The following is a 12927-nucleotide window of genomic DNA, read 5'->3' as shown; positions in this document are numbered from 1 at the left end:
GAAGGGCGTGATCAGTAAATCCTACCTACTCAAGGCCTTGCAGTTCATTCTTCATGAAAGCTTTCTCAACCAGTCACCTGGCATTGTGCTCAGCGGCAGGAAGTGCAGAGACAGAGCTGGTATACTTCTCACCCTGCAAGAGTTACAGTCCAGTAAAGGGAAGTGGAAGGAAGTGTGGGTAACCACAGTGCAGGGCAGAACAGAACCATGGCTGCTCACCTCCTAACGCAGCAAAAGCAAGGAGTCTCCAGCATCCTTTGGTCTGTGGCCTGGCTCTGCCCTCCCCACCAAGATACCAGCCTCTGCTTCCCCAGTCCTGCTGTCTGTTCCAGCCTGCTTACATGCTTATTCTGAACTCATTTGTCCATTCATTCATTAAAACATATTTGAGTATGTGTTATGCGCCAGCAAGTAAGACAAGGTCCCTGTTTCAGGGATCTTAAGGGCTACTTGAAGAAACACACAACTGTTTACAAAATAATGTGATAAGGGTGAGACACATAGCTCTGTGACAGTTAATAATTAAAAAAAAATGAACTAGACAAGGAGAATTTCCATGGTGTGTGTGTGTGTCTATGTTTGTACACATATAGGTTATTTTATATAGAAATGGTAGCAAACTATACATACATACTGCTCCTTCCCTTCTGTTCCATTCCACTCATCTCTCTTCCCTTCCCTTCCCTTTCTGACGGATTCCTTCCTGATACCTTGTTCAATCTGAGTATGCTTAGCCTGACTTAAGTATATGTTTAGGAAATAGGGCCAAAGCATTATTAACATATCAATACACACAAAAATATAGTTAGGGTAAGAAAAATTGGAGGTTTTTTACGCACCCCGGGAGATATAGCTTTCAACTTTGAATTTTGAAATTGTAAATTTTGTTGTAGGATTGAGATCAAATTGAGAAATTAATTGAGAACAATCAACATTATACCACGCGGGAGATAGCTGACATAGCTCAAAATATCCAAATCAAGCACTGAAAATCATTTACACCAGTTTGGTTGTGTCCTTTTCTTCTCCCTTCCACTTTTTATTTTGAAAAATTCCAAACCTATACTAAAGTTGGAAAGAATGAACATTCATATACTCTTTACCTAGATTCACCATTTGTTAACGTTGTGCTTCACTTGCTTTCTCTTTCTATCTATTTAATCTTTTATTTTGCTGAACCATTTGACAGTAAATTGCAGACATCATGATACTTTACCCCTAAGTATTTTAGCTTGCACCTCCTAAGAACAAGGAAATTCCCTTTTCTAGCCATAAACCATTATCATACCAAAGAAATATCTAGTCAGCATTCAAATTTCCTAACAGTCTCAGAAAAAGTCTTTCACGGTTGTTTCTTTTTAATCCATGATTCAAACAAGGATCATGCCTCCCATTTAGTTCTCATGTCTCTAAATCCCCTTAATCTAGAACTATCTCCCTGCCTTTTTTTTTTTAAGTGGTTTTCATAATGCTAACAGTTTCGAAGAATCCAGGACACCTGTGTTGTAGAGTGTCCCACACATGGAGTTGTCTGATTGTTTCCTCACTATAAGATTCAGGTTAAACATTTTAGAAAGAATGCTGCCTAGGGGATGCTGTTTCCCTCTCATTAAATCACATTCAGGAATGTATTGGGTTGGCCAAAAGGTTCGTTCGGTTTTTTCCATAAGATGGCTCTAGTAGCACTTAGTTTTTTGTTTTTCTTAAGATTTATTATTTATTTATTTTTAAAATTTATTTTTGGCTGCATCGGGTCTTGGTTGTGGCATATGGCATGTTTGTTGAGGTATGCGGGATCTTTCATTGCAGCATGTGGGCTCTTTGCTGTGGCGCGTGGGCTTCTCTCTAGTTGTGGCATGTGGGGTTTTTTCTCCCTCTTTAGTTGTGGCACGCGGGCTCCAAGGTGCGTGGGCTCTGTAGTTGTAGCGTTCGGGCTCCAGAACATGTGGGCTCTGTAGTTTGTGGCACGCAGGCTCTCCAGTTGAGGCGCACAAACTCGGTAGTTGTGACACGCAGGCTTAGTTGCCCTGCAGCATGTGGAATCTTAGTTCCCTGACCAGGGATCGAACCCGCATTCCCTGCATTGGAAGGCGGATTCTTTACCACTGGACCACCAGGGAAGTCCCACTTAGTTGTCTTTAACTTCATTTGAAACAATTTTGTTAGATTGTATTGTGACAGCTGTCATATTTGCATGCATTAAAAAAAAGAAGACATCAAAATCGGTGAATTTTTGTGTAGCCATTTTAATATTGAAGATGGAAGGAGAAAAGCAACATTTTCGGCATATTATGCTTTCTTATTTCAAGAAAGGTAAAAACCAACTGAAACGCAAAAAAAAGGTTTGTGCAGTGTATGGAGAAGGTGCTATGACTGATCGAACATGTCAAAAGTGGTTTGTGAAGTTTTGTGCTGGAGATTTCTCGCTGGATGATGCTCCACGGTGGGGTAGACCAGTTGAAGTTGATAGCGATCAAATTGAGACATTAATTGAGAACAATCAACGTTGTATTACATGGGAGAGAGCTGACTTATTCAAATACCCAAATCAAGTGTTGAAAATCATTTGCATGAGCTTGGTTGTGTTCATCGCTTTGATGTTTGGGTTCCACATAAATTAAGTGAAAAAAACCTTCTTGACCACATTTCTGCATGTGATTCTCCACTCCAATGTAATGAAAACGTTCTGTTTTTAAAGCAAATTGTGATGGGCAATGAAAAGTGGATACTGTACAATAATGTGGAATGGAAATGATCGTGGGGCAAGCGAAATGAACCACCACCAACCACACCAAAGGCCGGTCTTCATCCAAAGAAGGTGATGTTGTGTATATGGTGGGATTGGAAGGGAGTCCTCTATTATGAGCTCCTTCCGGAAAACCAAACAATTCTCACAAGTACTGCTCCCAGTTAGACCAACTGAAAGCAGCATTCAACGAAAAGCCTCCAGAATCAGTCAACAGAAAATGCATAATCTTCCATCAGGATAACGCAAGACCACATGTTTCTTTGATGACAAGGCAGAAACTGTTACAGCTTGGCTGGCAAGTTCTGATTCATCAGCCGTATTCACCAGACAGTGCGCCTTTGGATTTCCATTTATTTAGGTCTTTACAAAATTCTGTTAATGGAAAAAAATTCAATTTCCTGGAAGACTGTGAAAGGCATCTGGGACAGTTCTTTGCTCAAAAAGATACAAAGTTTTGGGAAGATGCAATTATGAAGTTGCCTGAAAAATGTCGGAAGGTAGTGGAACAAAACGGTGAATATGTTGTTCAATAAAGTTATTGGTGAAAATGAAAAATGTGTCTTTTATTTTTACTTAAAAACCGAAGGCACTTTTTGGCTAACACAATAATATAAATTTGTCCTATTTATTAGTGGTGCTGACTTTGACCACTTGTTTTTTATTTATTTATTTATTTATTTATTTTTGTGCGGTACGCAGGCCTCTCACTGTTGTGGCCTCTCCCGTTGTGGAGCACAGGCTCCGGACACGCAGGCTCAGCGGCCATGGCTCACAGGCCCAGTTGCTCCACGGCATGTGGGATCTTCCCGGACCGGGGCACGAACCCGTGTCGCCTGCATCGGCAAGCGGACTCTCAACCACTGCGCCACCAGGGAAGCCCTGACCACTTGTTAAAGGTGGTATTTGTCAGATATACCCGTTTGAAGCACCCCCACTCTCCCCATGTAGTGAATAAGTAATCTGTCAGGTGACACTTTGAGAACCGTGAATATCTTTTTTCCCAACAACTTTTCACCCAATGATTTCAGCATCTATGGACGATCTTTGCTGAATCAGTTATTACATTGGTGGTTGCAAAACAATGTTTTTCTTATTCTGTCATCCCTTTTACCTTATTAGAAGACATTTTGCTGGGAAGAGCAGCCCTTCCCACACTTTTTAAAGTGTCCTTACGGACTCATGGACTCTTTTTTTATTCTTTGGGTTACGATTCATTACTATCCTTTTCTTTTAACTAAAAGTATTTTAAATTGAGGTACGATTTACACACAGTGAAATGTATAGATATTAAGTGTAAAATTAGATTCCTTTTGACAGATGCCTATGCTTACATAGCTCCTGCCCTATCAAGATAAAGAACATATCCATTACCAGAAGAAATTTCCTTTGGCCCCTTCCCAGTCAGCGCAGAACTGATTTCTTCATTATTCTTTTTGATGTTTGAATTGTCCCAGACGTCGGCAATGAAAAAGCGCCATCTAGCTCGCTCTGTGTCTGTTCGTTGTGTCCCCCTTAATCTTTGAGCACTTTCTTGCTTTCTGGCGCAAGAAAGTGTTTTGTCTTATTACTACTTGTTATTGTTATTATTGTTTTTTAAGAGCTGAAAATATCCCATGGTATCGATACTAGTTTAATAATTTCTCCACTAGTGGATTTTGGATTGTTTCCTTTTTTATCCTGTTACAAAAACGCTGCAGCAAACATCTTGGAACACATATTCCTGCACCACTTTTGTGAATGTTTTTGTTGACTAGAGCTCTAGAAGTGATATTTCTAGGTCAAAGATATGCACATTTGAATTTTTGATTGATATTGCCAAATTCTTCCTTCCCTTCTTAAGCCGCGTTAGTTAAGTTTCCATTAACAGTGGTGGTTTCCCCGCTGTCTTACCAACATTGAAGTTTACGTGTCTCTGTGTATATGGTAGTGCAGAGTTTGAATTTGAACTTAACCTTGAGTAAGGCAAACATCCAAACCATAGATTCCCCTTTTTGCTTCGAAGCCCCATTTTGATTTGTATAGAAATGAAATCTCTCCTCAAAGGAGAGGGTTGACCCAAGGAGAAATTTTTGCCATTTTCTGTCATTCAGTGTCACATTCACCATTACAGCCAGCTTTTGCAGAGGATATCTTTATTCTTTTTGTTCTGCATTAAATGAACATGGGAGATAGATGAAGAGACGGGGGTGTGTGATGGGGATGATGATATTGCCCCCAGGGCTTCTGGTCCTCTTGGACAGTCTTCGTAAAATTTGGTTCAGTTACTGCTCTGTATTTCTACCCTGAGGTAACTATTGGAATTTATTTTTGTTTTGCGATGAACCTTGATGATTCTGTGTTTGGGGTAGCAGGTTTTTCTTAGCGTACCTGTGTGTGTGTGTGAGAGAGAGAGCACTCTCTGACGTCAGATAGTAGAGACTTTGTGTTTTTGTTTTATTTTAAGTATTAAATTTAAAGGTGTTTACATTAGCCTAAACACCTTTGTGGATGACTTGTAACTTTTCTTTCTTTTTTCAGGTTGAGGAAGTTGTTTGAAAGCTGTTTAAAGTTAATGCCTCTTTGCAAAAGTTACCTATGTTGATTTTCCTTACAGGTATTTGAAGCTGTGATTTCATGGATCAATTACGAGAAAGAAACCCGTTTAGAGCACATGGCAAAGCTGATGGAACACGTCCGTCTCCCTCTCTTACCGAGGGATTACCTTGTCCAGGTGAGTGCTATGTGAAGAGCCAAGCACTTCCCTGCTCACCCAAGCCTCCTAGGAGTAGCAGTGGGCAACCCCGGTTGTATGGAGTGGTGAGTTTCCTGGGTCCTTTCTGTGGAGTGAGGGCACCAGCCCACTGGGTTCAGTGTGAGGCATGGTAGTGTAAGGTTTAAGAGCATAGGTTTGGGAATGAGACACTAAGGTTTAGTTCCTCCTCTTCTACTTCTTAGCTTTAAGCCTCAGTTTCTTTTTCTCTAGAAGGGAAAATTATACTAGAGCCCAGCAGGGTTGTTGTGAGGACCAAAGGAACTGTAAGGATGCGGTTCAGGTGTTAGCATGGAGCTGGGGATGACACATGTTCAACAGAAGTTATTAGCTGTTTTTGTTGTACAGAACTGAAGCAAGAAGGGTCATTTCCATCATGTTTCTATGTTCCCTTTTTGCCTTCGTGTTAGGCAACTTGGGGCCCAATTCAGGACTGTAAAAACCAGCTCTTCTCAAGTGCCTGGAATACATACTGCATCTGCTTCCTCTAAAACATGGCGCCACATATTTTCTCATTTAATCCTTGTAACAACCCTGTGAGCAGAGGTTAACATCCCCTTTTTACAAATGTGGGCTGTGAGGCTTATGGAGGTTGGGATTTATCTGGAGTCACCAGCTAGTAAGTGGCAGGGTTAGGATTCAAATCCAAGTCTGTCTGGCTCTAGACCACCCACCTTCCCTAAGCAGGCGCCACCTTTAATACTTTCTCTTCTGTTTGTATATTTTACATGACTTAACTTTGTAGTGTCAGTGGCATTAGATGTTTTCCAGGCAGGCAGAGGATAAAACTTAAATAGACAAATAACAAGTGCCAAGGCAGTAGGCCAGCCCTCAGCCGTCCTCAAGAAGTCCCTGGGAGGAATGGCAGATGTGAAGCCGGGATAAGAGCAGGTTCAGCAGCCCAGCAGCTGAGCTCTGTCACTTCTTGACCGTAAGACACTGGGCAAATCCTCAGCCTTGCTAAGCCTCTGTCTTCTCATCTGGTGAAAATAGCCCCTGCCCTTATAGGGTCATTTGGGGATAGAATGAGATAAACCATGTAAAGCCTACAACCCTGTGTTCAGTGATATCTCTATGGTCTTCACGACCACTGCTACCGTTGGTAGTAGCGGGAGAGAGTATCCTTACCAGCACTTATAAAGTCTTCATCTTGTGGTGCTGTTGATCAGAGGCCTCAGGAGTCAGTGGAATGGTCTCTGAATCTCTGAACCTTAGCCCTCTTCTCAGGGGCCGGGGCGTATATTCTCAGGCCTTCATACATGCCCTGCGTTTTACACTTTGGATGGCACCACTGCCACCTGGTGGCCGCACATCCTTCGTGTAGGAGAGGCCCCCTCAGCAGAGGCACTGAACCCACCTGAGCTCCCCGTGTCAGAGCCAAACCTCCCACTATCCTGAGTGGGGCCTAACCACCGGTGAAGGCGGACACCTGGCCTCCAGCACAGTCTCACTTTCACAAGGAGGAAGGGCGGTTTGTGGACTTGGGTTCCGGAGAAAGCTAAAGGGGCTTTAGATACCCCTACGCACAACCTCCGTCAGGTACCCACAATGGAAATTTAATGAAGACTTTAGGAAATAGTTCCTGGGTTATTAGGGCAAGGTCAGGTTTAGATCTGGAGAAGGAGGAGCTCAGAGACAATGTGCATGAGAACTGTTGTGTGGGACTTTTTTTTTTTTTTCAGAACACCTCTGGAAGGAGATGTTTCATTAACACTCATTTTCTCCAATAAAAATGTTAAAGAAAAACCAACCCCCCCCCGCCCCCCGCAAAACACTCATTTGACCTTGAAATGTCAAACTAGTCTAACCACTGGGGATGGCTGATGGTAGAGGAGGAGGCTGAGAGAAAGGAAAGCTCTGGGCAGACCTGTACCAACACTGACTTCTGGGGGAGTTGTTTTGTTGTTGTTGTTGCTGTTTTCTTTTAATAGCTAACCTTTATTAGGCTTTTATTAAATATTTACAAATATTGTGCCAAATGTGTAACATGCCATATCTTATTTAAAAATTTGTCCTTGTGATAAAATATGTACAATATAAACTTCATCATGGTAACCATTTTAAGTGTACAGTTCAGTGGCATTAATTGCATTCACTGTGCTGTACAACCATCACCATACCCATTTCTAAAACTTTTTCATCATCCCAAATTGAAACTCTGTACCCATGAAGTACTAACTCTCTCAGGGAGCTTTTCATTCAAGCCGAATGAGTTCTTTGGGAGCAGTAGCTACTCATGCATTTTTCCTTCTTCCCAAGCTTTTAAAGAGATCCTCTCCCACCCTTTTTCATTTTTAACCGACCCCAAACGTTTATGATTTGTCCCTACCTGCCTCAATCCCTCAGTAGGAGGGAAAAAAAACCTTCCAAGAAAACGGAGTGTCCCTGGGGATAGTCTGTGGGGAAGGAGGTGTCCAGAGATAACACAGGCGCCCTCACTGATCCTTCTTTTCCTGCCAACTCCAACACTACCCAGCAGGTGATGGCCCTGGCCGCATTCCCATTCCTAGTTACAGGTGGGGGACCCAGGAGCGGCTCAGCCAGGCCTGTGCATGACAGCTTGAGGGCTGAGATAATTGAGGTGGGGAGGCCCTTCTCATTCTCTGACTGGACCTGAGGGCCTCTGGGTCAGAACCCTTGTCTTGTGCATCATTTTCTCCCCCGGGTCCAGCACTGAGCTGCCCAACCAGGAGACATTCAATCACTGTTAGCTGCTGAATGGAACTGACCTTGCCAACAGCTCCCAAACACTCCAGCAAAGAAGACATGGAGTAGCCTCTGAAGACCACACTACCCCTTACAGATATGCCACGTAGCAATCTGACCTGTGCCCAAGGGTGGAGATTTGAGAGTCAGAGTACCAGCGTGGTTCATCCTTAGCTTTGCTTGTGAAATATTTAGGCCCACACTTGCTGAGCACCTGCTTAAGTCCTTGGCTCCAGAATAAGGCATGAAGAAGCCACAGCCCCAGCTTAGATGCAGTCCAAGTGGAGGTCAGTTGGTGGGACTTTTGTGCAGGACATTCTTTCTGCTCTGATACCACTGCTCTGTTGGAGAGTGCCTCACTGGACACTTCTCCCTGAGGCTTGCACTGTAAGATAATGAATATGAATTCTTCTTCTTGAATATCACCTTATTATACCCAGTGCCTCCAAAGGTTGGCCGATGCATCCCACTGTTTTCCTCTTTCCCTCCCTCTCCTTCTCTCAAATATCTGGCCATTTGCCTTAAACATTATAATACATTCCAACCAGAAGGCATGTGGAAAGAAGCTTTAGGGACAATCAGTTGTCTTTGTTTTGCATAATCTCGTTAAGCCTATAAACAAACAAACAAACAAACACAACCTGTGAGGTTGTGGGGGACTTTAATATGCCCATCTTACATCTTACAGATGAGGAAACTGAGGATCAGAGGAGTTAAATGGTAGAGCTGGGATTTGTATCCCTGTCTGCTTGATGCCAGAGCTTAATCACCTACTCCATTGTTCTCTTGAGATGCAGGAGGTGGGCACTAAGCTGTAACTCTGTGGACCTTTGTCTTAGGGTCTGAGATGGTGCGGTATGGGAACGAATGAGTGTGAGAGTACAGGAATGACTCAGCCCAGGGAGATGGCTTGGGAAATGGGGCCGAGTTCTGCACCAGGATCACCTATGGGTTATTACCTCTAGACAGTTGAAGAAGAAGCTTTGATAAAGAATAACAACACCTGTAAGGACTTCCTCATCGAGGCCATGAAATATCATCTTCTCCCTCTGGATCAGAGGCTCTTGATTAAAAACCCAAGGACGAAGCCCAGGACTCCAGTTAGCCTGCCCAAGGTAAGCCCCAGCCCAGTCACTGCCAAGAGTTGGAACTGTGATCTGGGAAAATGGCCTTGTACTCCTGTCTCCAAGTCTCTCCTCACACATGGCTGCCCTGCATCTCGGTTGTATTTACCACCTAGGAGATGGAGTCTGCTGGTACCTCTCTCTTCCGGGGTCTTCCTTTCCTAAGGGTTTCAAGGTAACCTTCACTGTCACCAGGAAGGATTGTGAATAACTCAGGTCTCTTTCTTCTTCCCTTCCTGTTTTACACCGTGGTATGGGCTCTGTTTCTTTTGGAAGCAGAGGAGTAGCTGGGTGGGTCTTGACGTAGTGTTGGCCACAGCAGTCCTCTTTCTAGGCCATTCTTTGAGTCAGAACAGTCCTAGTCTGGTTTCTCCCCTCACCACAGAGCCATAAAGGACAATTAGGGCTGCCAGAGGAGAAAGGGGCCCTTAAGGAGTCCTACAGGTAAGGAAGTGGGGGAAAGATATGGGGGAGATGAGAGCATGTGAGGGGGCAGGCAGGGGGAGGGAAGGATGAGCGTAGGAGGGGACACCATGATGGAAGGTCTGTGCTGGGTACTGGCTCTCTGGTTCCCTGCAAGTCCCCACCCCTCCGTGGTCCTCAGGTTCCTCACATGTAGAGTGAAGGATGCTGCACTAGATGGTCTCTCAAGGCCTTTCTACCTTGGCATTCGAGTCGTCTTTCCAGGATCCTAACATGAAGTCTAGGGGGAGGTCCCAGCCAACCCAGGAGGAAGGGTAGAGGAGAGGAATGAGTCGTGTTGGCTCATCCACTACAAGTAGGCAGCACCCAGGGATTCCTTGCCTTGTCCTTCTCTTCCTCTTTGCGGTTGGCTGCCTTACTCCTCGCCTGCTGCTTCCAGGAAGGGTTTCATGGGGCTAGAGAAGCATGTTGTCCAAGACCAGATATTTGGATTTTCTGAGGTTTGCTTCTCTCCACTCTGCTCTGTGACCCCAGATCATGGAGAACATAGTGGTTGCAATGTGAACAAAGGTTACAAATGTCCCAGATAATATAAGCAGCTGACATTTATTGAGTACTTACTGTGTGCCAAGCAGTGAGCTGAAGATATCGCATAGAAAGTAGAGGCAGTTATCCTAGTTCAGGAAGGAGGAAACTGAGGGTCAGAGAGATTAACTGACTTGCCCAAAGTCAACACAGCTAATGTGGTGGAACCAGGTTTTTTTTGGTTTTGTTTTAATACATTTATTTATTTATTTTTGGCTGCGTTGTGTCTTCATTGCTGCGCGTGGGCTTTCTCTAGTTGCGGTGAGCGGGGGCTACTCTTTGTTGTGGTGCATGAGCTTCTCATTGTGGTGGCTTCTCTGGTTGCAGAGCATGGGCTCTAGGTGCTCGTGCTTCAGTAGTTGTGGCACGTGGGCTCAGTAGTTGTGACGCATGGGCTTAGTTGCTCCGCGGCATGTGGGATCTTCCCAGACCAGGGCTCGAACCCCTGTCCCCTACATTGGCAGGCGGATTCTTACCCGCTGTGCTACCAGGGAAACCCCCTGGAATCAGGTTTTGAATTGAGTCTTTCTCCCGCTGCAAACCTGTTCTTGAACCCTTACCATCCTGTACCTGCTCCACCTTTGTAAACCTGATTTTTACCTACCTGTCTGCCTCCTGTTGCACAGTGCCAGCTAGGAGGGACAGCCACAGGGCATGGGTCTCAGCCTTGGGACCATTTGCCTTATTGCATGTTGATGCGTTTTGTTTTGTTGGAACATTGCATCAAAACTTCTTCATATTTTTCAAAATGAAAATAACTTAGCTTTCTTTGATTATAGAAATGTATGCTCATTGTAGATTATTAAAAGGATTTCAAAATAAAGTAAAAATCACCTGAAATCCTTCCACCCAGGGACAGTCACTGCTATCATTTTGATGAATTTTCTTCCAGACGTATCTCTGTGCACTTATTCACAAATAGGTCAAACTGTACACTTTTAGATAAATGGACTCTTGCTACACAGATGGAAATCTTTTTCTCCTACTCAACCAGATGCTACAGACTGCATTCAATGTTATCACTATGGGTAAAAACAGTATTTAAATTGTAATAGGTGCATGGCATTTAATTATATTTATGTGCTATTATTTATGTAACTGTCATCTATTGATGGGCCTTGCAATAATTTCCATTTTTTAAAATATCTAAACATATATGTGTCAAATATCCTTTAGAAGATGGCATCTTGTTTTGGTTTGCATTTCTTTAATTGTGAGTAAGATTAATCTTGGTTTCAAAGGATTATTGGCATTTGTATATTTGGGGGGTGTGGAAATTCCCTGTTCATGTCCTCTGCCCATTTTTCTGTTAGACTGTATTTTTTAAATTAATGGTTTTTACATGCTCTTTTTAAAGAGTTTAGGCCCTTGTATGTGTTTTACATATTTTTTTCTTAGTTTGTAGTTTGTCTCTAAACTTGTTTGTAACATTTTGAATCCCGAAAAATAATAAGTAGTCAAATTAATCTATCTTCTGCTTTATAGCTTAGGTTTTGCTTAGAAATGTTTTCCCTGCTCTGAGATTTAAAAAAAAAATACTCTGTGTTTTCTTCAAGTACTTTTATGATTTCTGTTTTATGTTTGAATCTTTGATGCACTTAGAATTTGTTTTGGTGTAAAGAGTGAGGGTAGGAATTCAGGTTTATTTGTATTGCAGATCATGAGGCTGTTGCCTCAAAGTTATCTTATTAAATAATCTCTCTCTCCCATGGACTTGAATATCACCCTCATTATGATCTAAATTTCTACCAGCTTTGTGTCTGGAGAATATTGATTCTAAGGTGCACTGTTGTTTTGTGTGCAGGCGGTTTTTTTATATCCCGGGTTTTCAGCTGGCCTTATTGCTTGTCTGTGACTTTTCTCTTTGAAAACTGAGGTTCTCATCCTATCTAATATCAGGTTAATGACGTCTTTTCCTGGGGAGTGTATTCGGGAACTAAGGAAATGGTGCAGAGCTGGCCCATTTTCTTTGTGTGGTGACCCTACCCAGTGGCCTCTCCTTTTCTAGGCTCCATGTCTGGCTTTTACAGCATACACCCATGAAAAGACAGTTTTGAAAATCAAAGCCAAGTTTGTATCTGAGCCTGGACTAAGCATGCTTGAGACAACCCCCCCCCCCCCCCCCCCCCCGCTCCCCACCTCTGCAACATACCTTGTGTCCCTTCCCAGATATTGATTCTATAATTGAGAAGAGTCCACCCCCTGTTTCAGGAGGCCAAAGTTGTCCCCCTGTCACCTCTACTCCTTAGGAACCATTTATTTTCCAAATGAAAATGTTTAGGTTTCTGAGCACGTGGCCTTCTGCAGGCGACTGGCACCATGACTTCCTTTGAATCTGTTGAAGGAATTTTAAAAAAGGCGTTGCTGCTCTTTGCCTCATTGTTCCCCCAGCTTTAGTCCTTAAATGATTTAAGGTTATATTGTCCATGCTGCTTCTCAACCTCTACTCCTGTCACCATTGTGTGGGCACTTGAGTTAACAAGATCTCCACTGTGGGTTTGAGGAGTGGGGTGTGCTGGGGGGAGCTGTCACTTTGAGGATTATGGACTGTGCCTTATCTCATTAAATCATGATAATAATAGGTCAGTGCT

The 12927-nt window shown here is 43.3% G+C and overlaps 1 protein-coding gene across 1 annotated transcript in view; it reads left to right on the top strand.

Moving 5' to 3' along the window:
• KLHL3 (kelch like family member 3) overlaps positions 1–12927 on the top strand; it is a 110651-nt gene that overhangs the window by 70253 nt on the left and 27471 nt on the right. The window contains exons 7-8 of the mRNA XM_029218957.1: positions 5343–5459; positions 9170–9319. Of these exons, the coding sequence (XP_029074790.1) occupies positions 5343–5459; positions 9170–9319 (267 nt within the window). The remainder of the gene's footprint in view (positions 1–5342; positions 5460–9169; positions 9320–12927) is intronic.

The sequence above is a fragment of the Monodon monoceros genome, unplaced genomic scaffold (genome assembly GCF_005190385.1).
Source record: "Monodon monoceros isolate NGI ecotype Baffin Bay Population unplaced genomic scaffold, NGI_Narwhal_1 Super_Scaffold_12, whole genome shotgun sequence".
NCBI lineage: Eukaryota > Metazoa > Chordata > Mammalia > Artiodactyla > Monodontidae > Monodon > Monodon monoceros.
The sequence above is the reverse complement of the archived record's forward strand: the minus strand, read 5'-3'. Positions and strand labels throughout refer to the sequence as shown.